General features: G+C 59.9%; 1 protein-coding gene across 4 annotated transcripts in view; it reads right to left on the reverse strand.

The window, feature by feature from the left end:
* Positions 1 to 252: 252 nt before the first annotated feature.
* Positions 253 to 15,042, reverse strand: part of TBX1 (T-box transcription factor 1) — a 135,606-nt gene continuing 120,816 nt past the window's right edge. Inside the window, exons 1-9 of one of the 4 annotated variants that reach the window (XM_055703966.1) lie at positions 13,740 to 14,727; positions 12,292 to 12,420; positions 10,679 to 11,141; positions 7,246 to 7,347; positions 5,733 to 5,904; positions 5,342 to 5,497; positions 3,956 to 4,023; positions 3,662 to 3,762; positions 253 to 2,888 (exon numbers count right to left, since the gene is read on the reverse strand). In XM_055703966.1, the coding sequence (XP_055559941.1) occupies positions 2,446 to 2,888; positions 3,662 to 3,762; positions 3,956 to 4,023; positions 5,342 to 5,497; positions 5,733 to 5,904; positions 7,246 to 7,347; positions 10,679 to 11,141; positions 12,292 to 12,325 (1,539 nt within the window). In that variant the 5' untranslated portion in view covers positions 12,326 to 12,420; positions 13,740 to 14,727 and the 3' untranslated portion in view covers positions 253 to 2,445. Of the gene's footprint in view, positions 2,889 to 3,661; positions 3,763 to 3,955; positions 4,024 to 5,341; positions 5,498 to 5,732; positions 5,905 to 7,245; positions 7,348 to 10,678; positions 11,142 to 12,291; positions 12,532 to 13,739; positions 14,728 to 15,042 lie in introns of those variants that run through there. The other 3 variants (XM_055703975.1, XM_055703960.1, XM_055703956.1) reach the window with 3 other exon arrangements.

Consider the following 15,042-nt stretch of genomic DNA (forward strand, 5'->3'; position numbering starts at 1 on the left):
GGTATCCATTTCAACCTGGGACCCAAACCCCACAAGCTGTTGCATAATGACAGATCACTATACCCACGGGCAGCTCCAGCAACCAGGGAGAGAGAAGGGAGGGAGCAGTCACCTATCGAGATTCACTATTTGCTCAGACTAAAAGACTCCAGTTTACTATCCCTCCTTATTTATATGATGTCACTTTGTAAGGAAAGTTTAGACTTCAGAGCAGACAAACTCACAAATATACCCAAATAATCAAACAAGAAATAAAAGGAAGAAAGAAGAGGAAAAACATTTATAAATGTCACTGTCCAATGTCTTTTCAATTTAAATGAATTATTCAATTTAAATGAATTTAAATGATTATCTACATATATCTACAAATATCTACACGTATCTACACTGTTTGCAGATATGATTCTTTGGTTGTCTTCACTTTTTTCCTACACTGCAACTATCAAGAAAAAAAAAAAAAGGTGTTTGCATAATCTTTGCAAGAAATAATAAATATAATAACTTCATTAAACATTTGACCAAAGCTTTGGCACTAATCAGTTTACAGATAACAAGTCATACTGAAAACTCTGAAAGAACAGCAGCAAAGCAACAGAGCACGTCTGAGAGCCATTTCCCACTAATAACAAGCACAAGGCTATTTCACATCAACCTTTCTGAGAACATTAATTATGGTATAGTCAGACACTAAGAATCTCACAATTCACTGCAAATGCCAAATAAAATACGTATTTCTTGCGCAAGTTTTTTCATGGATCCATATATATATATATTTTTATAACAGAAAAAAAAATTACATAAAATATTCATGTTAGCCTGTATCCCTTCATAAACCCTTCCAAAAAGTTTTGGAAGCCCAAAGCCCACCGCCAGAGACAGAATAAACATTGCTATTAACACTGCCACCTGCACAAGGGAAAGATCATGTTTTAAAAGGTTTGTAGTGAAAATACACAAACATGGATGAATAGAGGACTTGGAAAAAAAAACCACGAAAAAACAACCACCCTCTTCCTTTCATAGAGTCACGTGGAAAAATCAGAAAAGTGTTCATAATACTGTATACCAACACAGCTGAAGAGCTGCTCAATACCTTCTCTGAACACAAAGGGACTGCCTTTCAGTGAGCATCTGACAAAAAACCACAAGCCAACCATTAAAAAAAAAAAAAAATCACTGGAGAAACCGTGATGAACAGGCCCATCTTTTCAACAATAAGGAAAGACTACTGAAGTCAGATATTAAAGGAAAAAAAAAAGAAAAAAAAAAAGAAGAAGAAAGTACTTACCAGCATTAAGAGGGAAGATGCAGCAAGCAGGTAGATGCAGAATAGGTGCTTTGGGACTACTGCAGTTTGGGTCAGCCAAATACAAGGGGTGAGACATTCTGGGGAAAAAACCCTGAAGTTCCTCTAATAGGCACCTCTCAACAGGTGAGCTTCAAGAGCTCAGGAAAGGACGTAGGAAGGCAGTAGTGTGAGGCTGCCTGTGAAGCAGCCGATTTACAAACTATTGCTGAGAATACACAGCCTAAACTCTGCAGGTATTCACCCCACCCCCAGGCTGGTTTTTAAACCTTAGCATCCGTTGCTGTGAAGCTGTAGATGGCTGCGCTCTTGGCCATGGGCTCTCCTCAACAGCTCCAGAAAATGCTGTTGTGGTTAAGCTGCCCCAGTGAACCCCAAAACTCACGAGGGGGTCAGGACCAAAGGAGAAGTGGACAGTTTGTTCTGACAGTGAAGACTCAAAGTGTTCCCTTAAGCTAAACTCTGCTTCCTCTCAGTCTCCTCGAAGAACCACCTGAGCCAACTGCGGACGAGGCCAAGCGTCTCCAAGGTAGAAGAGAGCCTTAGCATCGACACGTGCAGAATTAATTACACTCCATCCCTGTCGCCGGGGGCTGGTGCCCGTCGGTACTCACAGCTGGCCCCGCAGACCCCCCTGCTCGCTGCTAACGCTACACATCCCGCTGGGGTGGGAAACACCCGTGGCACGGCCAAAAACGGTGGCAACGGCAAATCTCCATCAGGAGACCCGGCGGGCGAGCGAGAAGGGGGCAATTTACCTCACCGCTGCCGCTTCCCCGTCCTCCCGCCGCTTCCCAGCGGCCCTACGGTCCTCCGCGCCCGGCGCACCCGTGGGGCATCCGCAAGAAGGTTAGGGAGAAGGGAGATAACGACATATGGCTTCATTTATCAAAGTGCAGCTGCAGGCCACGCCGCGACAGGGAGCACCCGTCACGTCCCGGGCCCTCACCACACGCCGCCGCTGCCCTCCCTCACGGCCCGCCAACGGGGTGGGGAGCGGGGCGAGGACCCCGGCTTCCTGCGATTGGGCTCTACAGTTGTCGATCAGGTCAAGCTGGCCTATCAGCTCACTCGTAAGGCGGGAGGAGAGGGAAAGGCGGGAAGGGGGGGAGGACAGTGCCGGGGCGCGGGCGGCGCCGTTATCTGGGCCCGTAGTCGTAGTTGGCGGGCGCGCCGGCCGACGAGTACATGTTGGCGGCTGCCGCCGCCGCTGCCGCGTTCATGTGGTGGTGGTGGTGGTGATGGTGGTGGTGGTAGCTGTGCCCGCGGATGCTGGGGAGGGGGTAGGGGGCGGGCCGGCTCTTCGCCCCCAGGTAGTGGTCGTAGGCGGCGGCCGCCGCCGGCGGGTACTTGTAGGGGTGGTGGTGGAGCGGCTCTGAGGCGGTGGGCTCCAGGCGCAGTTCGTGGTGGGGCGGGCTGGGCCGGCCGCCCCCCGCGCCGCCCAACGGCACCAGCCCGCCGGCGCCGCCCGGCAGCGCGGGGCTGAGCACGCGCGACATGAGCTGCTGGTGCGCGGCCTCGGCGTGCAGCGCCGTCCCGGCGGCCGCCTCCCGCTCGAACTCCCGCCGGCTCTCGGCAGCATCTGCGGGGGCACACAGCGTCAGCACGGCCGCCCCGCGCCCCCGCGCACACACCGGCGGCGCGGAGCTAGCAAAGCCAGCCCTGCAAGCGAGGCGAGCGGCAGCGCGGCAGGCACCGCGGCGGTGGGACAGCACCTGCTTTCTGATTGGGATGCGTGGAGCTGCATTGACTGACGAGCTGGTGCACGCCTGACATTTTTGCAATTGTGTAACACTAAACAAATACAGACTTCCCTTTATTTTGCAGGCCCGGAGTGTAGTGGAAGAAAGGCCCTTGGCTGTCTTTGCAGTTGTTTGCTCTGCGTAATGGAAAAGGAGTCAATGGGCAGAGGTGCTGTTCGACCTGACTGCAGCTCCCGCATGGGAGCAGGGCGGCCCAGAATGCACTGCCGAGCTGCGTTAAAAGGGCAAAGTGAGGAGAAGCCCGTGGCCATTGCTGCATCCCTGCCCAAAAAGCTGAACTTGCCACCAAAAAGTCAGAAATGGGATGCTAAAGGAAAAGGGCAGTGTTTTTTTAAAGCAGCAGAGTTGCTTAAGCACAACAACAGTGAGTGTTTGAGACATGGGAAGAATGAATTAGACTACACAGGTGCTAGTTTTGTTTAGAAAGCAGGTGGTAGCGCTAAGCTCATTAGCAGGGGGGCTGTATCCACTGCAGGTGGCTGTGCAACAGCATGTCGAGCAAGGACAGCCCCAAGCAAGCATGCACTGAGGCTGGCTGCGCACACCAGCAGGGCCTGGGGGTCAGGCTGGCCCGGCCACCGGGTGCTCTCACCTTTCTCTGTCCCATTCTGATGGGCTGGAGAAGAGACTGGATTCCGGGATCTGGCAAAAGCACTCATGAGAGGAAGGGCCCCTGGCCTGTGATTCCTGGGCCTGGAAGGAGAAGGGGACAAGTGATACAAGCCAATCATCCAACAGAATGAGCGCTTGGAGTGTTGCTGCTATGAGTGTGGTGCCCCCTCCCCCAACTCTGTGCGCATGTTGTGCAAATGCAAGCTGGGCAGGTGCACGTGAAATTAGGTGTGAGAGTGGGGTGTAGTCACAGTCAATAAAGACACAGCCTTACCAGTCCTCAGGGTCACAGTCTCTGAATCCCTTGGCAAATGGGTTGCTAGCGATCTTCAGCTGTGTGATCTGTAAGGAGAAGCAGGAAAATGTCTCAAAGTGGCACACATGGGGCTCCCTGGCCAGACCGTGAGCATGCCACTGAGCAGGCTCTGGGAGCCAGCAATGCCTGGTGTACCAGAGAGGGCCCAGGTGGCTGGTGGAGCCAGGGCATGCTCTGTCACAGAGCACAAACATGTGCTTTCCCTCTGTTAGAAAATGTGGGCTAATACGCTATCTAATATGAGTTCAAGGTGAAGGGAGAGGCAGCCCCGGTCAGCTGCAAAAGCTGTGCAAATGCACTTGTAAGAAAATGCCACATTATATGGGTCACCACCCGAGCAGCTAAGACAAATCACTGGATAAATCATACTTATGTATTTATTTAATTCGCCGGGGAGAAGGCAGGACATTTTCTATATTTAAGCAAATCCACGGATAAAGTATGTGATTGTGAGTTTCCGGAATGGGTTGAAAAACAAACTTTAAGCCCCTCAGTGACAGTTCCAGCCTTAGAGGTCAAACTGATTGAAAGCAGGAGAGAAAGAGCAGCTGTCCAGAGCCATCAGGCAAATGCCAGCCGGGGAGGGACTCCGGAGCCCCTTAAAGGCACAGCCCTGCTCCGGCCCCGCCGCCTCCCGGGGGCGGGGTGCCGGCCCGCCCGCAGCATCCCGGGGGGACCCGGCTGGACCTGCTGGGAGCCGCTGCCGAGGGTGGCCCCGCCGCTGCTCGGGGACAGCCCGCGGGCGGCTCCAGCGGCGGCTGCGGCAGCGGCGTGGAAAAGCCCCCGCTATGAAATCCTATTTGCACTCGCGGCTGGGATTCTTGCTCTTTACATTACACTGATGCGATTTAAAGAAGCGATTGGATTAATTGCTGCCCAGAAAGCCGCACCAGATTAGGGGGAGTGGGTTGCTTTGTTTCGTTTTGTTTCGTTAACATGTAATTCCATTCTGGGGAGGAACAGAGCTGCGAGCTTAGAGAAGTAAAATCGCAGATTTATCCAAACAAATTGTGAGTGACGTTTCGCAGCGGGAAGCCTGTAGTTTCCCAACTAGCCCCAGCCTCGGGTTTACATAGGTAATGAGGTCCCCCCCGGGCGGGGGGAAGCTGGCGATGAGGCTGGAGCTCACGTCTCTTCCTCGGCAAGCAGCGATGCAGCTCTGCGCAGCTCCCCGGCTATCGGGTTCCTTGCGCTGCCCCGAAATGGGTTCAGCAGATGGGAAGGAGGGGGCGGGAGACCCCCGCCGGCCAGCCGCGGCCCGGGAGCCGGACGAAGGGGCTGAGACACCCCCGGGGCGACCCCGACCCCCGCTTTTCGTTGCCCCGAGCCCCGCGGCCGCCTCACCCGGTGGTTCTGGTAGGCAGTCACGGCCGTGAAGCGCGTCTCCTCGAAGACGAAGGTTTTGAAGTTCTCCTCTGCGTATTTCTCGCTGTCTTTCCGGGGGTCCACGTAGACCACGTGAAAACGCGGCTGGTATCTGTGCATGGAGTTCAAAATGATCTGAATGATAAAACGAGCAAGGAGACAATAATTGATCCAGGCGGAGCATGGAGAGAGGAGAGCGCAGCCCTGGCCCTGCCGGCTCCCCTGCCCGGGGGCAGCCGGGGCTGGGGCAGGAGAGGGGTGCAGAGCCCCTGGGGAGGGGTGTGGGCAGGGGCACCCCACGGGAATCGCGGCGCTGGGGCTTCCCTCTGGCACAGCCCCGTGTTTGATACCCTCCCCCGGGAACACTTACGTGCCCGTTGTCATCCAGCAAATTGTTGGTCAGTTTGAGTTTATCGAAGGAAACGATCTGCTTCATCCACTGCGCCCCTTTTGCCGGGGAGTCCGGGTGGTAATGCACCCTCCCGGGGGTGGCGGGGTCGGCTTTGCCGGCCACCAGCCAGGAGGAGCTGTGGAAGGCGTACCTGCCGGGAGGGGAAGGCACCCTCAGCCACAGCCCGGGGGCTCCTGCCACCCTGCAGCAGCCCCACAGGATCCGGCCCGGGAGGGTCCCCCCGGCCAGGTGAGGGGCAAGTGCCGCCTCCCCCATCACTCCTGCTTCCTATGGCAAAGAGAGGCATGAGCTCTTCTCCACAGCCACACTCGGTGGGGCGGGGGGGGGGGGGCGGACACGACACATTTTATCACGTTGCCAATGGAACTGGTGGGAGAGAAATCTGCAGGACAAAGGAAATTTTTAGCTACCTGCACAGACTTGGGAGAGCAGCCACAAAAGATCCCACTTCCTCTAAAAAAATAGGGTGAAAGGGAGCCCTTTACACAGTAATGTTCTGGCTTTAAGTAAAGAGTTACGGAAAGTTATGTGTAGATTAATAGCAGGTCCAGAGTTTAGCAGCCTTGTTTCATTCTTTCAAAGTACATATTCAACAGTAACATTTAAAACAGAGAAACCAATCTTCTATCCACGTGTTTACTTTTAAAGCCAGTGTTTGCACAGGGGGAATTAGACACCATTGGACTCGAGCAGAAACATTACTTTTTAAAGATATACTCAATTGGATGTTATATATCCCACTTCCCTTGACAAGCAAACATTTCTAGGACGCCCTGAGAATTTGGATATCTGTCTAAATATTTATATATCGGACCCTGCGATTCCTACGCGGGCTGCCTGCTTAGCGTCCTGATCTGAAGCTAAATACATAATGTGCCTTTCACTGTCTTTAAATTAAAGGGGTTCCAAACCAGATCGCATCGCTACCTTGCGAGCCGCTGGTTTCCAAGGCCTTCCTGCGCTGCTGCTGGAAACAAGGGCAGGGTTTTGTGGCTCGGATGGCTGGGTGCCTTTCCAGAGCACAAACCCCACTCTCTTCACCCAAGCACCAAGCAGGCACAGCACAGCCCTGGGACACCCGTGAGTCCGGCACCACCAGACCACCTGCCCCAGCCAAGAGGTTACAGCACCTGAGGAGCACTGGGGGGGATTTTTGTTAGCGGGTAATGAACATTTCCCAGGTGGAGACGTGGAGCAGCAGGACAGGGAGAGCTTTTCAGGCCAGGACAAGGTGGCTCCTGCACTGCTGCCCCACAGAAACCTGCACTTCTGCCCACACCACCACCGACCTGGCCCTGGCCGCTGCGGGCATTGTGCGAGAAAGCCAAGCGGGGCCCTGTGGGTCCACGCCCTGCGCAGGTGCACTGCTCCCAGCCCCAAACTTATTGCAACGGTGTGAAACAGACCCCAGGCAGCGGGCAGCTGCATCCCACAGGGCTGAGCACCACGGGGCAGGCAGGGTATTACTTGCCGGTATCGCTTGTCATCCACAGGGACAAAATCCATGAGGAGCATGTAGTCAGCCATAGGGTCCATCCCGAATATCTTCACCTGGAAGGTGGGGAACATGCGCCTAGCAGAGAGAGGAGAGAAAGGAGAGCTGAGTGGAGGTGCAGCAGGGAGCCCTGAGGGGCCAGTGCAGGTACGAACACCCTCCCCCTCTATCCTGGGGGTGCTCACGGCCGGGTGTGGGAGTCCTGCAGCCTTCCTGGCCCTTCCTCTCCAGCTGCCCCAAAGCCCACTCAGCTGCGATGTCAGGTCCCCTTGCAGGAACCGCCAGCCAGAACAGGAGGAAAAGGCAAATGCGGCCAGGCAGCATGGGGAGAGGGGGTGCCAGCAGCATCCTGAAGGATGAGCCGGGGCAGTGCTGTGTGGCCCCGGCCTCTCCCACCAGCTCTGGAACAGTTTGTGTTGGACACCTGAAATATCCTGCCGCAGCGGGATGCAGAGGCTGGGGGGAAATTAGCAGCACCATCGCCTTTGCCATGGGGAGACAAAACTGAAAAGAATTTCCTCCCTGTGCTTTCCCCATCCTTCCAACAGACCTGATTTGAGGCAGATGCAAAGCATTATCCTGTCTCTGCACCCACACCTGAGCTGGGGGCACAGCCCCAGGAGGTTTGAGCAGCCCGGAGGGGGGGGGGGGGCACATCTAGAATCTCCTGTGGGCAATGTGAGGGGAGCGAGTCCCACTTTTGCAGCTTCTGCTCCCCCACAATCTGTGCCCATTTTAAAGCAGTGGTTACAGCAGCGGTTTGCTCCCTGGGGCCAGCGGACTACCTCCTGCAGCCTGGAGGGGCAAACACAGCCCCTGGCAGGCAGGGAGTAGAGGGCAACAGGGGTCTCCCAGCAAGCCCCCTCCCAGCTCCACTTCGTTGCCAGAGCCCGGTCGGGCTCACGGTCCCCGCAGCTTTGCGGGGCAAAAGGAGAGCGGCAAGGAGCCTGAAGTCCCGAGCAGGAAGGTTGGCCCCGGGGCTATCCCCACCACTCTGCTCCATGGAGGCTCCTGGAGACCCCAGGCTAAGCTAGGGACGCAGGTCCCACGCTCAGGGAGGGCACGATTCCTTCGAGGAGCTGTATTGGGGGACAGGCTAAGGGAAGGGGCCAGGGAGGCCCCCCGTGTCCCTCCCTCTCTCTGTACACACCGAGGCCCGGAGATGGGGCCTGGTCTGCGGCTCCCTGGCAGGACATGCCAAATGTAAGCCCTCGCAATGGGGCTCATCGTGGCTTCGGTTTTGGTTGATAAGTTTCTTTTCCTGAGTAGGAAACCAAGCAAGCGACAGCGGGTGGTATTTCGGGAAGGGGGTCTGCAGCCGTTGAAAAACCAAACTCCAACCACCCCCTAAAAAAACAACCCAATCAAACCTGAACATGGAGAGCCCCCCCCCCCCCGCCCCAGCTCATTCTTGGGGCGCACAGCCGGCTCTGCTGTGCATCTTCCCAGGGCTTTTTTGGTTGTGTGCCCTTGCTCCCCGCCGAGGGAAGGCTGCCTGCCGGGGCGATGGGGCGGGGGGACTCTGGCCCCACAACCCCTTCCAGTCCGGGCCCGGTACTGTCGGGCGGCATCAGGATCGAGCGGCTGCATCTCCCGCTCTGTAACGCTTTAGCTAACTCGGGAGGATGTTCCCAGTCGGTCCCTCTGTTATTATTATTTTTAAAGGTGTAAAAGCCCCCATTAGCTCCAGTTCCGGTGTTTCTTGTTTTAAAACTTAGTTTTAAAACAAACAGCTCGAGATGATAAGACCACCTAGACAAACAGCAGGGCCAGCCCAGAGACGCTGGGAAAGAACAGGCTTCGCAGTGCCTTCCCTGAGCTTTTTCCTGCTGATTTTACCCCGTTTTCTCCAGTTTTCACCCGCCTGTCTAGAGATTTGTCGGTGTCATAAAATAAACGAAGAGAAGGGCAAAAAAGCCCCTGATTCAAATCGAGCTGGTTCATTTCCGAGCCATTTTGGAGCAGGGCAATTGCAATCCTTTCACTGTCCCGGGAGAGCGGAGAACGTCAGATCGAAATGCTCCTGTTTGCAGAGAGTCTCCGCCTGGAGCCTGAACGACCTTTTCCGCTAAGGAAAGCAGCGCCGAGCCCGGCGCCGGGCTGAGGGGCCGCGGACGGAGTCAGTGGACTGCGCGACCCGGCGCCGGGGCAGGCACCGGCTGCGGGAAATCACGCCCGGGGTCCCGCAGCGCAGCGCCGGCTCCTCCGCCGGCCTCCGCGGTGACTTTTTGTTTTAAAAAAATTAGTAGATCGCTAATTAAAAAAAAAAAAAGCAACGGCGTATATGTAAATATATTTCATTCTTGCAGCTTCTCGACCCTCAAAACCGCTGGAGGGAGAGTGGGAGCGCACGGCCGCGGTCATCCCGGCGGGATGCACCCTCCTGTCCCGGCGGCGGCGGCGGCACAACCCGGAGCTCCAGCTGCCGCCGCCGTCTCTGCGGCTAACTGAGAGCAAGCACCGGGGGATTTGTTGATTTGTTATATTTTCTTTTCTACCCAGCTGGATCGCTTTAAATCAAGGGAAGAGAGCAGCGCCCGAGCAATGCACTCGCCCCCCCCGAAAGAAGCGTTTGCCCGGAGCCTGCGCGGGGAAAACTCCGGAGCTCTGCCTGGGCTGCCACGGCCACGGCGCTTCCCGGCGATCGCAATCAAATGCAGTAATTAACAACGCTAACTGGGGCTCCTCTTCCTCCCCCACCCCCCCGTTTTGCTCGTTTCTAACGCGGTCGCATCAGCCGCCTCCTTTGTTCCCTGGCCGCGAGCCGGGTCCCGGCCCGCCGGCGGAGCCGTGCCGCGGTGGCGGGTGCAGGGCCGCGGAGCGCCGGCATCAGCCGGGCTCGTTACTCGATAGTCGGGAAATGCAACAGTACTGGAAGACGTTTGAGGGCGCAGAATTAGGGTCTGTTTGCGTCCCCGCCGGAAGGAAAAGATCTGTCCGTGCTAAAAATCAATTTAGTTGCAGGTATTGCGCGGGACGGTTTGTTAGCTTTTACTTTTCCCGCTGTGCCGTTGCTGTCCGCGCCGGGAGCACCATGTCCTCCGCAAACGCGGATCCCAGTCCCATGCGGGATAACCGAAAGCCGAAGGCGCCCGGCGGAGCGCAGCTCCCCCGGGCCGGGCCACCCTGCCCGCCGCCCCCCGCACGCCCTCGCCTCCGGCCCGCAGGATCGCGCACTCTTCTCCGCAGCACCCGAGGCCTTCGGCTCGCAGGAGCTCGCACATTTCTCCGCGGGAGAAGCACTAGGATCGAATGACGGCAACCGGCGGGCCCAGCCGCCCCGCAGCTAGCCCTTGGTCAGCCTCGATTGTCCCCCAAACCGCGAATGCAGCCGCCCCGGCTCGCCCGGGTGCCCGCGGCCGGGGGAAGCGGCTGGAGAGCCGGGGCCGCCCGGGGGCTCCGCACTGACCTGCCGGCCTTGGTGACGATCATCTCGGTGCCCAGCTGGTTGAACTCGTCCCACAGCGCCTTCATCTCCAGCTGGACGCTGACGTTGGCCACCTTCGGGTTCTTCTTCACCGGCGCCTTGGCCGCGACGGCCGCCCCCGCGGAGCAGCCCGAGACGGTGGCCGGCCCCGCGGCGGCTCCCCCGGCGCCCTCGGGCGGCTCGGGGCCTGGGGGCGGCGGGTTGGCTCCGGCCGCCGACGCCGCCCCGCCGAAGGGATAGCCGTGCTGGGGCTGGGGCGGCGGGTGCGGGTGCTGCTGAGCCGTGCAGGGCTCGTAGTGCGGCGGCTCATGCTGTCCGTACGGGTCCCCCGGGGAGGGGGAGAGGTGGTACCCCCCGGAGGCGTTCAGGCTGCTCAGGCTGTTGGCCGTGAAAGCTGCAACATCGCAAAAATGGGACAGCTGGGTGAGCCAGGGGCTGGAGATAGCTGAAATCATTCCAAAAACAGGCGGTCAGGGCTCCGCTCCGGCTCCCGCTTTCCCCCCAGCTCCGCACCGCTCCGCGCCGCGCCGGCTCCGCGGGGTGCCCTCCGCCTCCTCTGCCCCGCGCCCAGCCCAGCGGGGCGCCTCCCCCTTTCCGCTTTGCTTGGCCCCAGCCCCGCTCCCCCCGGGGCAGGCGGGGAGCTCGCTGCTCCCGCTGCCTGCCTGCCTCGGCTCTTTTCTTTTTTTTTCCTTCTTTTTTTTTTTTTTTTCTTCTTTGCAAATCCGAGAGATCTGCCAAGAGCCGCGGTGCAGAGCCCGTGCTATCTCTGCAGAAGGCCTCCTTCGCTGCAAACGATTTGGGACAAAGCAAACTCCCGCCTACCCTCACCATCACCCCCACCCCCCCCAAAAAAAAAGAGGGGGGGGGACACACTCAAAGAAAGAAACCAGTTCTTATTTCCGTGTAGCTAGGGTGCTGCAGGTAGCGTCCCTAGCTCTGGGGCGCAGGGCCGTGGCTGACAGGGGAAGGCGGATCTGGTTTAGCAATCCCCCCTTCTTTCCATCCGCGGGCGAGGGAGGGGGAACACACGGGGACCAGAGGAAAGCTCTGGGGCCGCGCCGAGGAGCACCGGGACGGTCCCGGCTGCGCAGCCCTCGGCCTCCAGCTTGAGCGGGCCCTGCCGCGCATGACAGGCCGCCTCGGGGAACAGACGGCTCCTTGGGATCCCCTCCGGTGCTGAAAGGCTCCTCAGGGTCCTGGGAGGCTCTTGACTTATTTCGACCGCGGCCCCCAGGCCGGAGAGGGGCTGCAAGAGCCGGCAGGAGCCGAGCCCTGGCCTGCTGCTGCCCTGGGCACGGCTGGTGCTGTCGGAGGATGCTCCAGCACCTCCAAGGAGACGCGGGTCCAAGCGGCAAAGCCGTCGGAAGCCGCCACCGGGGCACGGCAGAGCCTTTTATTCTCCAAGGGAGGGCTGCGGGGTGCCGGGCGCGCCGGGGGACACGGCGAAACCCCCTCCGACCGCTGCCGCGGGCAGGCCGCGCTCCGTGCGCTCCCTCCGGCCCGGCCGCCGGGCCGGCACGCGTGAAAACACTCCGAGACCCGGTGGCCGGGGGGTCCCGTCCCCGCAGTCCTGCGGGGCCGAGCACGGCGCTCACCTTCCATGTCCCTGGTGACAGTGCTGAAGTGCATCTTCTGCGGGCGGCAGCGGGGGCGGGCGGGCGCGCTGCGGCTGCCGCGGCGCTCCTCCAGCGCTCCCTTCCCTGCTTGCTCGGCGGCGGCGGCGACTGAAATCAGAGAGGCGATACTGAAAGCATTTGCCTTGGGAGACAGAGGGCTGTTTTCGTCCATAGGGGAGACACCAATGCAGGAGCAGCAGCCGCGGCAGCCTCCCACCACGAGCCCCCCCTCCCACCCCCTCACTCCCCTCCTTTCTATCGCACCATCCAGGGAGGTGCGAGCGAGACCCCCCCCTCCTTCCAGACAGGGGGGTGTGGGAAGCTTAAAAAAAAAAAAAAACCTGCAACAATAAACAACCCAAACTCTGTGCCCCCCCTCCTCGGGAAGGGCGTTGGGGAGCAAGAAACTTCCCCGCGCCCCTTTGCAGCCAGCGCCGAGCGCCGCAACGGCCGGATCGAGCCCTGTCAGCCACAGGGGACCGGGGGTAGGGGTGGGGGGATAAATAAATAACCCCACGAATTTCTTCCCTGGGTTTTCAGTTTCTCAACCCCCAACTTCGTTCCCTGCGATTTATTAATTTATTTTCTCTCTCTTCCCTTCCCCCCAACACCACCTCCTGCTTCTGCCCCCCCGTCCCTTCCTTTTCTCCTGCACGCAGGGAAAGTGGCTCCCTTATAGGCGCTTTCCCCCATTCAGTGGCTGGGAGGCGTCACATGGAAGCCGGGGGTGTTTGCCTGCAGAAGCGGCGGCGGCGGCGGCGAAAGCGAAGTGAAACTCCTGCCGAGACGGTGTCAAAGGGCCGGGGAGGCCCTTCCCCGCCTCCCGGGCACAGCGAGCGGCCGACGGGGAGGGATGGGATGTGCTGCGGGGCGGGCGGAGGGGCCGGCGGTGTCAATCACGGCGGCGGGAGCCGGCCGACGGGAAGGGAAGAGCCGAGCTCAGCCGAGCCGAGCCCGGCGTCACGCTGCGGATGTCCGGCACCGAGAGGGGGTGATTGCTCCCTTCCTCCAGCCCGCAGCCACGGCGGGGCTGCGAGCTGCCCGCTCCGGCCGCGGGGGCTCAGCGACTGCGGGGACTGGCAGCCCGGGCCGCCGCGGCAGGAGAGGGCCGGGCACGTCGGGGTGCGCTGCAGGCGCAGGTACCGCCGGGCGCCGCAGGGGACCGGGGTGGGAATCCCCAGCCGCGGGCCACCAAGCCCCCAAAGCACCCGCCGGCATTCGAGCGTTTCCTTCTCCAAAAAAAGCGGAAAAAAACGGAAAGTAACCGGCGGGGCGGCAGGCGAGCCCTTGACCGGCCCGGCGTGAGAGCCCGCTCCGTCGGCAGCACCTGCACGGGCCGCTTGGGCCGGGGGCCGCGCTCCCCCGGCCGCCGGGGACGGCCGTCCCGGTTCCCCTCCCTGCCCCAGCGAGGGCGATGGGCTACTCACCGCCCGGCACCGGCCCCTCGGAGCGCTGCGGCGTTCCCCGGGCCCTTCCTCCGCATCGGCGCGGGGCGAGGCGACGCGCCCGCCCCGCGGGCCCAGCCCGGCTCCGGCCCCGGCCCCAGTCCTGGTCCCGGTCCCAGCCCCGGTGCTGGTCCCTCCGGGAGAGTGGCTGCACCAAGGTCCCGGGGGGAATGCCCCGACGGGGCGGGAGGAGCCCGTAGGGCGCGCCGGTGGCTACCGCCGCGATGGGGGTTGCATAACCCGAGCGATGCGCGGAGAGCCGGAGTGAGCAAGCGGGTTATATATAGCTGCCCTGTCTGTAGCCTGCGGGGCTTGATTCTTCTGTTGAAATATTATCTTTGGATGTGGTAAAAATATTTGCAGAGAAAAATCTAGACTACTCTTACATATTTGAGCATATGTTCCTGCAGCTAACGGCATAAGGGCAGAGCGTGACACGATCGGTGTTTTGTTTCTTTGCTGCTGCTGCCAGCTTGGTTCCCGGCCGGGGCAGTTTCTGCCCCCAGCTCAGGGACACGCCACGGGGAAGAGTGTCTCGGTGCTGACCCGCGCTGCTTACCTGGCGGCACTGCAAAGAGGAGGGGAAGGGATTTCGTTAGGGCACCTCGGGGCAAGATCGGAGGAAAGCGAGGAGCCGCGGCTGCAAGCTGCAAAGCCGCCTCCGGGAGCTCAACAGCTGATGCAAGCGGGACGTGGGGCGCCAGCCCCTTCCCCGAGGTGTGCCCGGCTCTGGGCAGCCTCTGCGCTGAGAGGGAAGAAAATACCCCCCACCCCTGGAAATTAAGCAAACCCCCGAAACCAAAGCCTTAGCAGAGTCGGGGAGCTCGGGGTTGCTGTCTGTGCCTTGCTTGCCCGCACCGTTTCCCAGGTTTATCCCTTTCTCCTTCCCTGTTCCTTAGGTATAGCCCCAGCTGGAAGCGGCGCCACGTCGGGGAAAGCCCGGGCGCGGACGGGCCCCTCGGCCTGCGCGCCCGCCCAGCGGGGTCGGGGGGGGAGCGGTCTCTGCCGGGGGTACGGGACCCGCCGGGAACCATTGCCAGTCGGCTCCCGCGCGGCAGCGGAGCAGGTGCCCCGCTGAGCCAGGGGCTGCACCCCCCAAATCCCTGAGAGAAGCCCCCGGGGCCCCGCTCCCGCGGCCCGCGTCCGGCCTCGCAGGGCTCCCCCACGCGTGAGCGGTGGCCGGGCGGAGCTGAGACGACAGGAGGGCGAAACCGCCCGGCTCCCCCGCGACGCGGGAAGCCCGCAGCGGCACAGCAAACCCGAGGGAGCGGGCGGCACGGCGCTG

This window comes from Falco cherrug, chromosome 1 (assembly GCF_023634085.1).
Source record: "Falco cherrug isolate bFalChe1 chromosome 1, bFalChe1.pri, whole genome shotgun sequence".
Classification (NCBI taxonomy): domain Eukaryota; kingdom Metazoa; phylum Chordata; class Aves; order Falconiformes; family Falconidae; genus Falco; species Falco cherrug.